The 14,176-nt window shown below is 34.9% G+C and overlaps 1 protein-coding gene across 1 annotated transcript; it reads left to right on the forward strand.

Annotated features, from left to right (window-relative positions):
• The first annotated feature begins 5,381 nt into the window (after positions 1 to 5,381).
• LOC130621105 (WAP four-disulfide core domain protein 2-like) lies at positions 5,382 to 11,355 on the forward strand. The gene is made up of 5 exons (XM_057436410.1): positions 5,382 to 6,949; positions 7,096 to 7,314; positions 9,844 to 10,016; positions 10,086 to 10,283; positions 11,156 to 11,355. Exons 1-5 carry the CDS (start codon positions 6,874 to 6,876, stop codon positions 11,192 to 11,194), a joined length of 705 nt encoding a protein of 234 aa, XP_057292393.1. The 5' UTR covers positions 5,382 to 6,873; the 3' UTR covers positions 11,195 to 11,355.
• The last annotated feature ends 2,821 nt before the right edge of the window (positions 11,356 to 14,176 follow it).

Raw genomic sequence — 14,176 nt, forward strand, 5'->3', positions numbered from 1 at the left:
TTGTGCACAGGGAGTAGTAAAAAACACAATGAAGGTTTCCTTGAAGACATGTTTAGCAGCTAAATACAACACAACGTATATACAGGTATACATAACTACTCCTATTTCTCCCAAACAGACCTTCTTTTACACTTTAGCTAATATTCTTTTGGTGCAGAACACATAAACAAAAAAATAAAATCATATGCTGTTGATTTGGTTGAAAAAAATTAAAAAACTGGATTAAGAAGTTCATACCATTTAAATAACTAAATAGTTATACGCTTAATTAAATCGTTTACGGATTAAATGACAATCGATTTTACAGATTAAATAACAATTTTCTCTGACTGCATGAAATGCAACATCCTATGTTTTATGACTTTAATCTCTTAGTAAAGCAACAAACACAAATTTATTGAAAAAAGACAATTGATTTGACCATAGTGGCCATTTAATCGTAAATGAGTTTCCAGGGACACGTTTCGTGAAAACCGAAACTGCAATATGATAAAAAAGAAGGATGAAAAAGAAAGATATTGAGTTAAAACTTGTTAGGAGATGCTTTTAGGCTGGTCTGATGGGATTAGCATAAAAATGATTCTGTAATAGCTATACTTCAATTGTAAAATTTTTTAGACAATACGATTTTATTTAGGTGTATATGGACGTTACGACGATAACAGACAAAAGGAGCCAGTTATTATATACGTCAAAACGTATATATCTGATCTGTATCTGACTGACACAAGGTTACGTTGATGACTCAATACTAGTATAACATAAAGCCTTAACTTAGGTTTATAGAGTTCACGTCAGCAATAAGTCGCTTGCAAGACAAAAATGGAATTAGAAAGAGTGCATGTGTCTATCGCTTTCAGTACGGAAGGTCTTGGGTTCAAACCCCACCAAGTCATGTCAGAGACTATAAAAGTGTGAATCTATCCTAGCTAAAAGTACTTTCACTTTTACCTATAATATGAAATAAAGATAGCTAAAAATCGTAATTAAAACGTGTATAGCTAGCTACCTTGTTTCCACAACCTTTGTAGCTACAAAAGTACGTCTTGGGCCTTTGCTGGCTAGCTAGCACAGATGGCTGAAAACTTTAAAATAAATATATATTTAAAATTTGTTTGTAGCCAAAAAAAGCCAAGGCAACACTGCAATCATGTTTTCTTGAAGCAAAAACTCAAAACACTTTAGCTAACTTGTTTCTGATTAAAAATAACACTCTATCCTTGATTTCGATCCAAGATTGTTTTGCATAAATTTTAGCAATACGGTGTTCTCGGCGGTCCGCATGCAATTCTAAACAAAATGACCAAATTTTGCATAAATTAAAAATCAGGACGAATCGTGCTGATTTTAACCAGCCTGGCCCAGGGCCATTTCTTCGCTCCGTCTCGGAAATCAAAATGCGAAAATTTGCCCTGGGAACGAGGTTGAACATCTTCCGTGTTGGCAACTAAAACTTTAAGAACAAAATTAGTGAAATTCTCCAAGGCTGGGTTAGCTCACTCGTTTACGGAATCGACAGGCTAATGAAGTTATCATTCTAAGTATCGGCTTAACCGTTTTTCGAAAGCACATTATTCTACCTTATTTTAATCGGCGTTGTAAGCTCTACACAATGATTGAAATTCCTATTGACAGGTCATAGATGACGTTTCAAAATAAACGTCAAGGGATTCATATAGTTGTCAAAGAAGTTTCACACCTCTGGGTTGTGCCAAAAAATTAAAGAGGCTACGAAACGACTTAATCAGCTCAATACCCTCAATTTCCAGAGAATGGCGTGTATTAAACTGACCACTCAAAAGGTCAAGGTACAAGAAATTATACACACTTTAGAACCACATAGTCTGGACAACCTGTTTGTTTCTATTTTCTAAAAAAAGAAAAATTTTCCGTCAGTACTCCATTTGGCGGTAAAATAAGCAACGGTCTCTAAAATATGTTGAATATTAGTAAATCAAAGTTTGTTTTGACGAGGGAACAGACACAACACGAGGAGCTGTGGTACTAGCTTTACAAAGGTAAATAATACCTCTAAAGAGGTTTTAAAATCATTGTTGTTTTAAAGGATATAGCTAGCTAGCTACTTCTAAATCTTCGAAGTTCATTTTATTAGAATGTTTGAGTTAAAAGTTAGGTAAGTACTTATATCACATAAATCATTGATATCCAATATATGTGGGGAACGTTACTGACATTTTCGGTCTGTTTGGATGCCTAGTCCTTAGTGATCATAAACTTTTCCACCGCCATTAGCTCGACTTTCGTGTAAGTCACTAAAGTCGAAAACCAATAGCCAATTCGCAGCCCTTTATTACCCATAGAAATATCATATTGTAAGAATCAATGAGTTTATAGCAGCATGTGGACAAGCGGAAACCAAGAACATCTGTATTTGCTTTTCTCCCATCTTTCCTGTAACATGGTTGACATGCATAATTCTTGTCTGTTGTCTAATTCAAGTTACAAAGGAAAGGTTTTTAAGTCAAAATAACTTATAAACCTAATAACTTTTGTTAAATAAAACAATCAGCTGTCTCACTGACATCGCCAGAGTAGGTAACTTTGCATCTTTTCTCTTTTAGCAATAAACATCAAGTCTTAGCACACATTTAAATTGTTTTGTTCTGTTGATTACCTATACATTTATCAGCTCTTTCAGCTATGTAGAAAAACCTATAATCTATACTATATATTCAACAGCAATGGTGGAAATATTTTGCAAATTTAGGTTCTATAAGTGGGTGGTCATACTTCATCTAAGATTAAGTTCTTCACTTTAATAGCCGATAATCAGTCTTACTAGAATGGACATTATTAATCTCACTCCATGATCAGAATTTTCCGTAAAATTACTTCTGTTTAGATGGCCGAAAAAGTGCGGCAGAGAAAGCATCATTAACTCGAGAAACAAAAAAAAGGTGATTCTTGAAAATCTCGTCAAGACCGAATCCAAAACTGACCCGCATTTACTGAAAATAATATAAATACATCTATGTAACCAGCCCCTTTAATTAATATTTCCTTGTTGTGCAAGGCAAAAGCGAAAGGCAACTTAATTACATAAGGTCAAGTAATATACTCTGTACGAAGCTTTTACCACAAGCCAGATAGGCTTCTTAGTTATATGCGACTTTCCGTGCGACGTAGTGGTTTGGTTTTGCGTTGAGAACAATGCACATGTGCACATAATCCTGTAAGTGGAAAATACAAACAACAGACCACAGAAGTCAAATAAATCCATTAATAAAACTATACATTCCTTAAAATTGCTGTGACTTTTTGTATCAAAAGAGAATATTGTTAAAAGAATATTTCAATGCCTTTTTTGAACGTATGCTTCCAAGAAATCTGTATGAATTTCAAAAATATCTATTTTACTACATACAGGCGCGTTTAGTAAAACCTGCAAAGTTTGGTAAACTTTTGTAAGCATTGGCAAGTCATCTGTAGCTATAATACATTATAAATACTTTTCGAACAATGATTTGACCAAAGAACTTTTATTATCATTTTAAGCAAACCATTTTGAAGCAGAATGGACAAATTTTAACGCCGAATTATTAGAAAATTGTAATAAAAGGCAATCCGAACTTCTGCTTCTTCTTCTGATTTCGTTTTTGTTGATATACTTTGTTGGATGGAAATAATTACCGTCGTGCAAACTTAGTATTGGTGCCAAAAACATTTTTTCATACACAAATGAACACACGAAGTTGCTCTATAATTACCCGAACAAACTGCTCTGATTTTTCAAAGGTGTTTTTTGTACCAACTAAAATAATTTCAGGACGGCAACCAATCAATCTTGATTCTTTACGTGAAAATTAATTATTTCGAGTAAAAAGCCATCGTGTGCCAGGAAATAAAAGGTTAATTGCTGCGGCTGATGGCCTATCAAAAGAATTTTATTTTTTTCAGAACTATAATAAAACTTCGAAAATCGAGGTTATTGTTCCGGGGAAACCCTAAAAGCGGTTCAAAAAATCAAGGAGTTCGAAACACCAACATTTGGAAATCCTGAGTGAATTAAAAGAGTTTCTCAAGGTACACCCCAGAGTCCAAAGAAGTAATTGGATACATCAAGGAATGCAAATTCTTTCCAAATATGACTTTCAATGATTCCACAGTTTATTAGGTAGCAAGGGTTCGATTTTTTTCGATTTTTTATATCAAGTTAAAATTTGATATTTGATACATTTTTGGATTCATTTAAAATATTTTTTATTGTTTTCTCTTCTTCGCCTTTACTTTCAATTTTTTTTATGTAATCTTGTTTTCCGAAACGAGACCTGAATGTCATAAAGTGATAAATAATTTAGCCCCCCTTTTAGAAAAATAAATAAATAAATAAATATATAAAAAAACAACGCTAATCTTAGTTAAAAGTACAGTCAGTTTTGTGCGTAATATATCTTTCCGAAATAAAGGTATTCTCCAATGAACAACAAAGAACTCGATCCCTTGGGTCCTTCATGTAACAAAAATACGAAAAAGTGTAAAAATTTGGTTTGTTGAAGGTGACCCTTTTGTGAAATGTTTGCCGAACTTATTTATGTGGATTTTTTCACACACGAGTGTATAATCTCAAGCTCCCCATATTTTTTTTAATTTTTGAGTTGTAGCTACTTGGTTCTGGGTTTTTCATAGTAGGATGCTTTACAAAAAGAAGCTGTATTTGCAGCCAACAGCAAAATTCTATGATGACGTGATCTACTTAGAGATGACTTTCCAATGTTTACAAACGTTTGGAATTTTGCGTATATGCGGACGCACGTAAAAATAGAATAATGTGCAATCGAAATACGGGGTAAAATGGCTGTCATTGAAATTCACAATGATTTTTTAGAAGCACCAGTTCCAAAAGGCACTGAAACTAATTTTTGTAACTGTATTCTCTTTTTTAGTAAAAGTTTTACCGATTCAGGCCGGGCTTTTTTAGTGTTTTATAAAGCCTTGATGAAGTGAGCTGTCTAACCCCCCCCCCCCCCCCCCCTCCCCCCTCCTCTCCCTAATAAAAGTAATGACAGAGACAACGTATTGCCAGAAAAGGTGGAAGTAATGTTTCCTAGCACATTTGAGGACAAATAAAGAAAAAATTGGAATGACGTTATCTAGTCAAAAATGACGTTATCTATTTTATCAGCCTGAGAAAAAACTAAATCAAAACTCTGTAATAAAAAAAGGTTTTTGATTTACATGATTAGACGCATGAAAAGGCCAAAAAACTTTGGACTTTGAAATGAGTCTGATTTTTCCTGGCCTAAGAGTCACCATAGCAACAAGTGTAACATCATATCAAAAAAAGTTGTCAAATTTTACCCCCAAATACATTATATTTTTTTAAAAAAGTTATTGCAAAGCAATTGGAAGTGGAGGGAGGCGGGGTGCTAAAAGGCTCGTTGACATGGCATCTTGTATCTTTTCTGACATCGCTGCCCCGTCTTTTAGAAAAAATAAAAAATAGGGACAAGGCTGGGGCTACAAAAACCCTCCCTCGGCATAATAGAGTGGAATTGACTTCTTTCGTCTGTTGTTGATATTTTCTACAAACAGGATTGCGAATATCCATTGTTTCCAACACAAACTTTAAACATTATATCGCATGCGGTGTTCAGATAAGTTTCTATTTAAATCTTTAAATTCAAATATCCTATCTGTAGACAGTCAGGAGGCTCCAAGGTAAAGGTTTCGTGTTTGTTTTAGGTACAGTAGCGGAAACGAGAAGAAAAAATAAACATCACAGGTAAACCTGCATACTGTGGCCTAAAAGCTGGATCGATTTTAGTTTCGCTTACGAAGGAGAAATGTTTATTTTTGCAAACATTGAGTGAGTTAGTACATATCAAAACGATGCTACGCCAAGCTGGTGTACTTATGTGTCTGTAAAACAAATTTTCTTTGTGTGCTTCATCATTTTCTTTGTGATGTTTAAAGTGACTGAGTACAAATCATCATGTTTAAACTTTGCTTAAAACAGCGTCACACAAAAATTCAAAAACGAAGAAGGCTTTGACTACAGCAATAAAGCCACCGAAATAGCACTGTTTAAAACAAATTGAAATGTGATTGTACACGCACTGAGGAACCTCCCTTAGCCGGACACCTTTATCAGACAGACCTTTTAATTTGTTCTAAAAGATTTGTTACAGTAACTCACAGCGCGACCCTTCTGAAGCAAATACTTCCTTAAAGCGGACACTCTCCGATTCCGCGTGCAAAATTTATGACTTCGTCCCGTATGTGTCCGCTTTAAGGCCGCTTTTTGTTAAGCTGTTTCTGACCGCTGGTCCCGAAGTTTAGCATCTACACAACAACATTTTTTCACGACAAAACGTTTGTGTTTTAACTTCTTTCAAAGTTTAGACTAGTCAACTTCCAAACTTTCTTAACAACCAATAGAAATTCAGAAAAAGCTGACACATTTAATGTAATGAAAAATGAGTTTGTTGTTTCAAAAAAAATATGTTATTCTTCGCTATCAGTATCACCAATTTCAACAGCGTTGCTCTGATTAAACGTTTGCGACAGCTTTATTGTTAATATTTCTTCTATACACTTCATTTTTCTTTCCAAGCTTCTATAACGTGTCTATTGTCATACAAGGAACAGAAACTAGAGGATTTGGAATAGCGCGAACAAAAATAAACTTAAATACACAAGGTAATATTTATGTTACTCTATGACCAATGACAGAACAGATAAATTACGTCACGGTTTGTTATGGAAACAACACTAACTAATTAAAACTGAGAGGAGAGCATAAAAACGTACTTCAATTGCAAATAAATTTCAAAACACAAGAAACAAAAAGTAATTTGAAGAACGGTCAAGTTTAATACGGGACTTGTTCTTTAAGGTCTCACGTAACTAAAGATGTTTTTCTCTATTTGCGAGCTTCTGTGGTTGTTATGCTTTGTGACTGTTTGTGGCACTGCAGCTGTTGAACTAGGTAATACACGTATGAATAACATTTTATCTGTCCATCTAGACTTCGTGTAATATCTTTGCATATTAGTAAAATAGAAGGAGGTTGTGTTTAAATATTGTTAATCCGTTTAAATATTTCTGTTTAAATATTAAAAGTTTTGCTTATAGATGATGTTAAACCAGGCATGTGTCCTGACAGGATTCGAACAAGTGATATCGAGTGTACTCCCATAGACACTTACGATTCATTTTGTTTATTTGACACCGATTGCAGAGGAAAGGAAAAATGTTGTTCAGATGGATGCTACCTTGTCTGCACTAAACCAAATACATCACTCAAACCAACTGTTATCGCAAAAACACCCACGAAAAACAAAAAGGATTCCTGTAAGAGTACAAGTTTATTATAATTACAAATAATTACAATCGTTGACAAAATATGTTAAAACAAGACAGCTAGTTTTGAAGTTCACCACCACAGGTGATTTCGTCGGCTATTTCTCTATTAGATTTACACATTTTAAACTTGTTGACTTAAGGCCGGTTTCCACTCATTCGCTTGGTTATGAATACAGATGGTTTTTATTAGAAGGCAAATTATAATTCTTTTGCTTTTGAGAAGACGATTCAGACGAAATTATGCTAAGAAGAAGTAAGCCAGACGATTTTGGGTGTGCAAGATTTCTTCTGATTGGTTAAAGTATTATTTATTCGTTTGGTAGTTCAAAATGTTTGAAGTTCTGGCGACCATTCGCGCGACCAACAGAAGGGTTGCGTAATTGTCCAAAAATAGATTTTGAGCAAGGTCAGATATCCATTTGCTAGAGTCGCGCAACCAAAGCAAATAAGTGGAAACCGGCCTTTACGATCCTTACGGATTCAAAATGTGCTTATTGTTGCTAACGTCAGCGAGGCCAATATTCACGATTTTGGGGGCATTCATGATGGCCGACGTGGTTATTTCGGTGTGCGAGCGTGCTAAAAAATATGAGTAGCAACTTTTCAACCCTGCCTGTCTGGCCTACATGTGTGCAAATGTTGCGACTTTGCAGCCTGCCGCCTAAAGAACATTGACTGTTTGACAGTTTTGTCCATATTTGGATAATGAGAAAAGTTATTAATCGTAGTTATTAATCTCTGCTCGTACAATTCAAAAATTTAGAATGCTTTTACTGCAATAATAATGCCGCCAAAATAGCACTTTGCCATGTTGAATTATGTTTGAAATTTATATACACGCCAATTAAAGAGTGCTGAACATGATCTTAAAATCAAAAAATTAAAATTCCAATATTTTGAATAACAGATGTAATTGGGGAAATGTGTATTTAGTCAGGAACAAATTTTCACAAGTCTTATCCAGACAAAAAAAATGCTTCTGAGAAAGTTCAATTGATCAGGCTTTAATATCAGGCATCGAAAAGTAGCACATGTGGTTTCATATTAGCATGCTTGTAGACATATACTTGTAAACCAGGCATATGTCCAAAAGTGACAGGAAGAGAAAAGAAAGAGTGTCCTCCCATAGACACTAGCCCTTCAGATTGTCTGCTTGACTTCGATTGCGGAGGAAAGGAAAAATGTTGTTCAGATGGCTGTAAATTCCTCTACACAAAGACAAATACACCACTCAAATAAACTATTATCGCAATAAAACCAACGAAAAACAAAAAGCATTACGGTAAGAGAAAACGTTTGTTCTTATTGCATATAAATTGAAGATTGCAATAGGGTTAATATCAAAAAACATTTTACTGGAGCATTCTACGTCACTAAAAATCAGAATAGCGTGGACGACATTTATTTTCACACAGTTGGAATTACATAAGATTGATGGCGATGACACAAGAACAGAATGCTACGCGTAAATATTACTCTGACTAAAGTAATTTTCATAAGCATATTGGATTTTCTTTTTAGTGTATGCGTAGCTCGTTGCGTTTTATTATAAGCGCCATGCTCTTAAAAGATAAAATGATTGGCGGCATGGTATTCTTTAACAATCATTCAAGCTAGCTAAGCACCTTCTTTTCCCTTATCCTTTTTACTTTTTATTGCTTTTTTCCGTGTCTGTATTTATAATTAATTACCATGGACTATTTGGCATAAAAGTATTAGATTATTTCATTATGTTTTTACCTCATCGCTTCAATAGGGTGTACACAACCCTCCCTTTGGATCCAATCCAATCCAATTTAGTGCATGAGTTATATTACTAACTTGTTGCATCCCAATCATATAACCAAACGGGATTTCATTCGTTGTATATTGTTGCCGAATCTGTACGTCATGCTTCTATGTTCTCCTGTTAGCATGAAGTAATTAAATTATTTTGTGGGGTAGCGAAATGAAACTGCGTCAATTTAAGCACAGATATTACGACTGCTACTTTAGAGGATAGTTGTTAACCCGTGAATAAATCCACGGGATTATCCTGTCAGGAATTTATTTACTTTGCGTCTCACTAGAATTAAATCTACGACGCAACCATTTTCCGCATATACGAAATATTCATACGAGTTTTAATATAGCAGACTAGACATTAGCTCGTGGAAGAATCTTCACATGTCTGCCGCATCGGTATTTCGGTGCCCGCCTGATAAAACTACTCTGCGGGTGGTCCGATCTAAATCTGCGGCGTAATCACTTCGAACATATAGACTATGGTTATTTTTATACAGACTAGTCGTTGCGAGTTCGCCAGTGGTACATAATCGGTCATTGGATTGTCGCCCGTAGTACACATGCGGATATCGCTACTTTTGGTTACCATTTTAGACAAAAATTTCGGGTAATACTATCACCGAGAAACTTTTGTCAGTTGTTCGATAATGCACTTAGAAATAAAGTCAGTTTTTTACCACAAAATAATAACAAGTAAAATACTACAATAATATTTTTTGCTCTATTTTATAGTACATGTCAAACCAGGGGTATGCCCATTTGTGATTAGACAGTGTCGTCCTGGACAAGTTTTTGTTGAAAGTTGTTTACTTGATGATGACTGTTCTGGAACGAAAAAATGCTGTTCAGACGGGTGTAATCTGGTATGCACCAACGTAGCTTCATCGCCACCCAAGAAAACTAAGGTAACGAAATCTTCTGTTAAATTTTTTTTAGCCTGTGGTTTGGTTGTTAAAGCTGTGATTGTTCTTTAGAAAGCTTCTATAGCAGATGTCGAATTGGGGAAATGCCCAGTTGTACGTAGAAGGAGAAAGAAAGCGTGTCCTCCTGTAGCATTCCTTGTTGCAGGCTGTTTATTTGATAATGACTGTTCTGGAACGCGGAAATGCTGTTCAGATGGGTGTAATCTGGTATGCACCAACGTAGCTTCATCGCCACCCAAGAAAACTAAGGTAACGAAATCTTCTGTTAAGGTGGCAGTAACCCTTTTAAAAATCGATTTTTTTTACATTAATAGTTACGAAAGGTTATTTTCAGACTGTATACATATATTTCTTCTGTTATAACACACTTGTCACGATTTTAAGGGCTAAAATATTATTATCTTTCACCAAAAATATTCAGCCTCAACAATTCCTCTTTAAAATCAAAATCATGAATAATTAATTAGTTCTGCCGAATAGTTTAATTCAACGCGCTTGAGAAATTGTACAGAAAGAAATGACGTAATAACAACAAAGATGGCGCATTGTGTAGAAATTTAAGACGATCTTCATTATGCTACACTGCACGAGCTTTAACTTTCGATAGCATTTTCGTTTTACTTTAAAATTGTCAGACATGCTTGGTGAACCATGCAGCCATGATACGTTGTGCTGAAATCTTTTTATTCGGAATATTATTCTTTTAACAGCGTTTGATGCAGCATGGGATGCTAACAAAGAATCCTTTGAAAAAAACAGAAGGCTGTTGTTAAAAAAATAAGAACGAACAAAAAAATCCACACACCGTTTTAACAGGATTAACACAAGAATCACTTAAAACCAGAAGCTGATAAAAAATAATTAGATTGTAAAAAACCGGTTTTTTGTGGTTTATGATACATTTTTTAATAAAAATTTCTGCTGACTCAGCAATTATAGTGCTAAGTTAAAATCATTTTATAATGTATTAAGGCCTATATTTTTAGGAAATAGTAAAAAAATGGTATAAATAAAACACTGAGTAAATAATTCAGCTCTTTGGACAGCTAAAAAAGGGTTACTGCCACTTTAAATCTTTTTTTACCTGTGGTTTGTTTGTTAAAGCTGTGATTGTTTTTTAGAAAGCTACAGGTGGCAAAGACGGCAAACAAAGTGAATAGTGTGGAAGAATCAAAATATAAACATCGTCAAAGTAACCAATGACAATGTGGTTAAACAATTTGGCGCAGTTGAAAATGCATTTTTAACGACTTAAACGACTATGTAATTACCTTCAGGGAAAATGATTTTTTTACAGAATAAATTCAAACTGTTGATCGAATTATAGCAAGATGCCAAGTCCCTTATGTGAATTCTCAAGTTTAAAAGGTAAAAATTCGAATTAGAGAGAGAAATAATTTTTTTTAAAAAAAATGGCGATAAATCATACAGACGAAAAATAAAAAAGAATGTTCGAGCTCTAATTGATTTTTTTTTTCTTTTCCTACTTTTTACACTATTTGCTAATTATTGGTGGAAAAGTGTTCAATTTTTCGAAGGCCATATGGTACTTTCTTTTCATTACATGCACGTCACCTTGTATATTCTCACTCGCATCTCTTTCGATGTCCAAATTCCCAAATGATTCATCGTCATAGTTCAACCCGTATTTGTTATTAAGCATTTATTACATGTATGTTCGTTACCAGGTGGTTATTAAGGTGTTGCTGAGCAAATATATGGATCTTAGGGATAACACATAGACCAACATCCCAAGGAAATATTGATCCTGCGAAATGACGTCATTATTTTAAATACCTCGAACATCTATCTATAAATGCTATATTCTGAACATACCGGGTTTAATGACATGAGGATCTGGAAAAACTTACTTTGTTCGTTAAAATTCATTTTTTTATATGAAATCAATTTTACTCCGTTAGTTAATAAGTCTTCTAAGACTTAGAGAGTATCGTCAGTAATGTTTGAAAAAATCAAATTTATTAACCAATTGGGAAAATGACTTATTTTTATGAAACTCAGCATGGTTGTAGACAGTTTGAATACAAGCAGATTCCTGGTAAAAAAATATTTTCGTGTGTGTGACGTCATCTCTGATCACAATGACGTCACGAAAATATTTTTTTACCAGGAATCTGCTTGTAACCAAACTGTGTACAACCATGCTGAGTTTCATCACCAAAACACAATAAATTTCTGATTTATGGCCCTTGGGCACTTCATTGCCCCACTACACTTGTCCTTCTTAAAGTGAAAGGTCTTGTTTGAAAAGCATTGGTTAAAACAAGCGTTACAGATGTCTTCTAGTGGGCATGGGAAAATATTTTCGATAGTGCTGTTTCAAGCTATGCCGTAACTAATTTCAATTCGGCCGCATGGTCCTTAAAAAATATGCCATACCTGTGAAAAAAGAGAAAACGTGTAAAAAAAACCAGTGTCTAAATAGTGCTTTTAAAAATGTAACAAGCAGGGATCTTTGTCCGTCATGATTTATTGTTAACACTCATATATCGTTTGTGCAATCATGCATCATCTCTTATCGTTGTTGAAAGTTCATCATTTATTGAACATGATAATTTTTTGGGCGACGTGGGAAATTTCTCAAAATCATTTTCTTTTGATTTTGTGCGAAAAAAAAATTTTTTCAGCAGTAGCATGCTGTACAGGCGAAATCGAGATAAAGGACTTTGTATTGGTACATTACCTTTAATCTCAGACGTAATACCTGGCAAAAAAGGTCGAATTTTGAATTTTGTAAGACATACTCACTTATTCATTGTTCACAAACAGGCTTAGAACTTAGGATCTTAGCTTTTTTGGTTAGAATTAAACTTCAAGCTATATCAATTTTCCCCGAGGTCCGTATCCCCTGCTTTCTCAACTTTTTTGGCGTAGTGAACTTTCGCGCGGATTGTTTCATAATGTGGGCATCACAGTGACACGAGCGCAATTTCAATGTTATCTGGCTTTCCGCAGCATACTACGCAGCATAGTGGTCTTGTATAGCTACTATAGAAGTAAGTTAAAAATCGTCCCTTTGCAAAAACGTTGTCTTCAGTATTGTAAAAAAGGTGTGTCCGACAAAAAAATTACAAACCACTTTCCATTATTTTGTAAATACATTCTCTCAGCTCATTAATTACAAACCACTTTCCATTATTTTGTAAATACATTCTCTCAGCTCATTAGTCCAATAAACCGTTCTCAGAGATTAATGATAACGTTTAATTGAGCGACAATCATGTTCGTAATTTACCCCCTGCCATCTAAGCGTTTAAAGAAAAGCCAACTGCTTAGAACATAACCGTTATTTGACGTATCAAAACAATATTATAGAGTCAGGTTGATAATTAGAAATTAATGTATTTCGGCATCATTTTAGAATTAAACTTTCCGAAGTTTCTTAACAGGCAATAAGGAAGGAGAAAGAAGTAAAAAATATGCCTTTTAAGGGCTTGGTATTCTAACCTTGTTATTTACGCTGTCCAAAAAAATAAAACGCGCACTGCTTGAGAAATGCATACGGTTTCGCTTTTGAAGCATACTTTCGTTTTGTTGCTTGAGACTTTCAGTTGCATTACATACTTCTCAGCAGTGTCAAAATGATTAGCTACCGATCACTTTTAGACTCATTACTTTAAAGCAGAAGACAAAGTCATACTGAAAGAGAACTACTTTGTTCATCACTAACATACTGCCTGGCAGTGAGCGGGATTCGATCCGCGGTCCCCATAACTGGGAGCCGCAGACAAACCCACTACACTACGTGCGGCTATACGTTAGTGATGAACTCAGATAGTTTATCCGGATGGTGTGTATACATAGGTGAATATTTATCATAGCACATCCGTATTTCATTCTCAACAGAGAATGCTTCACCCCGATCAGACCTCTGATCATGACAGGCGAGTATAATGCGTGTAAGTCATACTGAAAGAGAACTACTTTGTTCATCACTAACATACTGCCTGGCAGTGAGCGGGATTCGATCCGCGGTCCCCATAACTGGGAGCCGCAGACAAACCCACAACACTACGTCCAGTTATGGGGACCGCGGATCGAATCCCGCTCACTGCCAGGCAGTATGTTAGTGATGAACAAAGTAGTTCTCTTTCAGTATGACTTACACGCATTATACTCGC

Source organism: Hydractinia symbiolongicarpus, chromosome 12 (assembly GCF_029227915.1).
Source record: "Hydractinia symbiolongicarpus strain clone_291-10 chromosome 12, HSymV2.1, whole genome shotgun sequence".
In the NCBI taxonomy this organism is placed as follows: Eukaryota; Metazoa; Cnidaria; class Hydrozoa; order Anthoathecata; family Hydractiniidae; genus Hydractinia; species Hydractinia symbiolongicarpus.

Bases quoted from the DNA above. Each gene is read 5' to 3' on its own strand.
- LOC130621105 (XM_057436410.1), top strand. From the start codon at position 6,874: ATGTTTTTCTCTATTTGCGAGCTTCTGTGGTTGTTATGCTTTGTGACT. The intron at 10,017-10,085 runs GTAACGAAATCT...ATTGTTCTTTAG, and splicing joins CGCCACCCAAGAAAACTAAG to AAAGCTTCTATAGCAGATGT. The intron at 10,284-11,155 runs GTAACGAAATCT...ATTGTTTTTTAG, and splicing joins CGCCACCCAAGAAAACTAAG to AAAGCTACAGGTGGCAAAGA.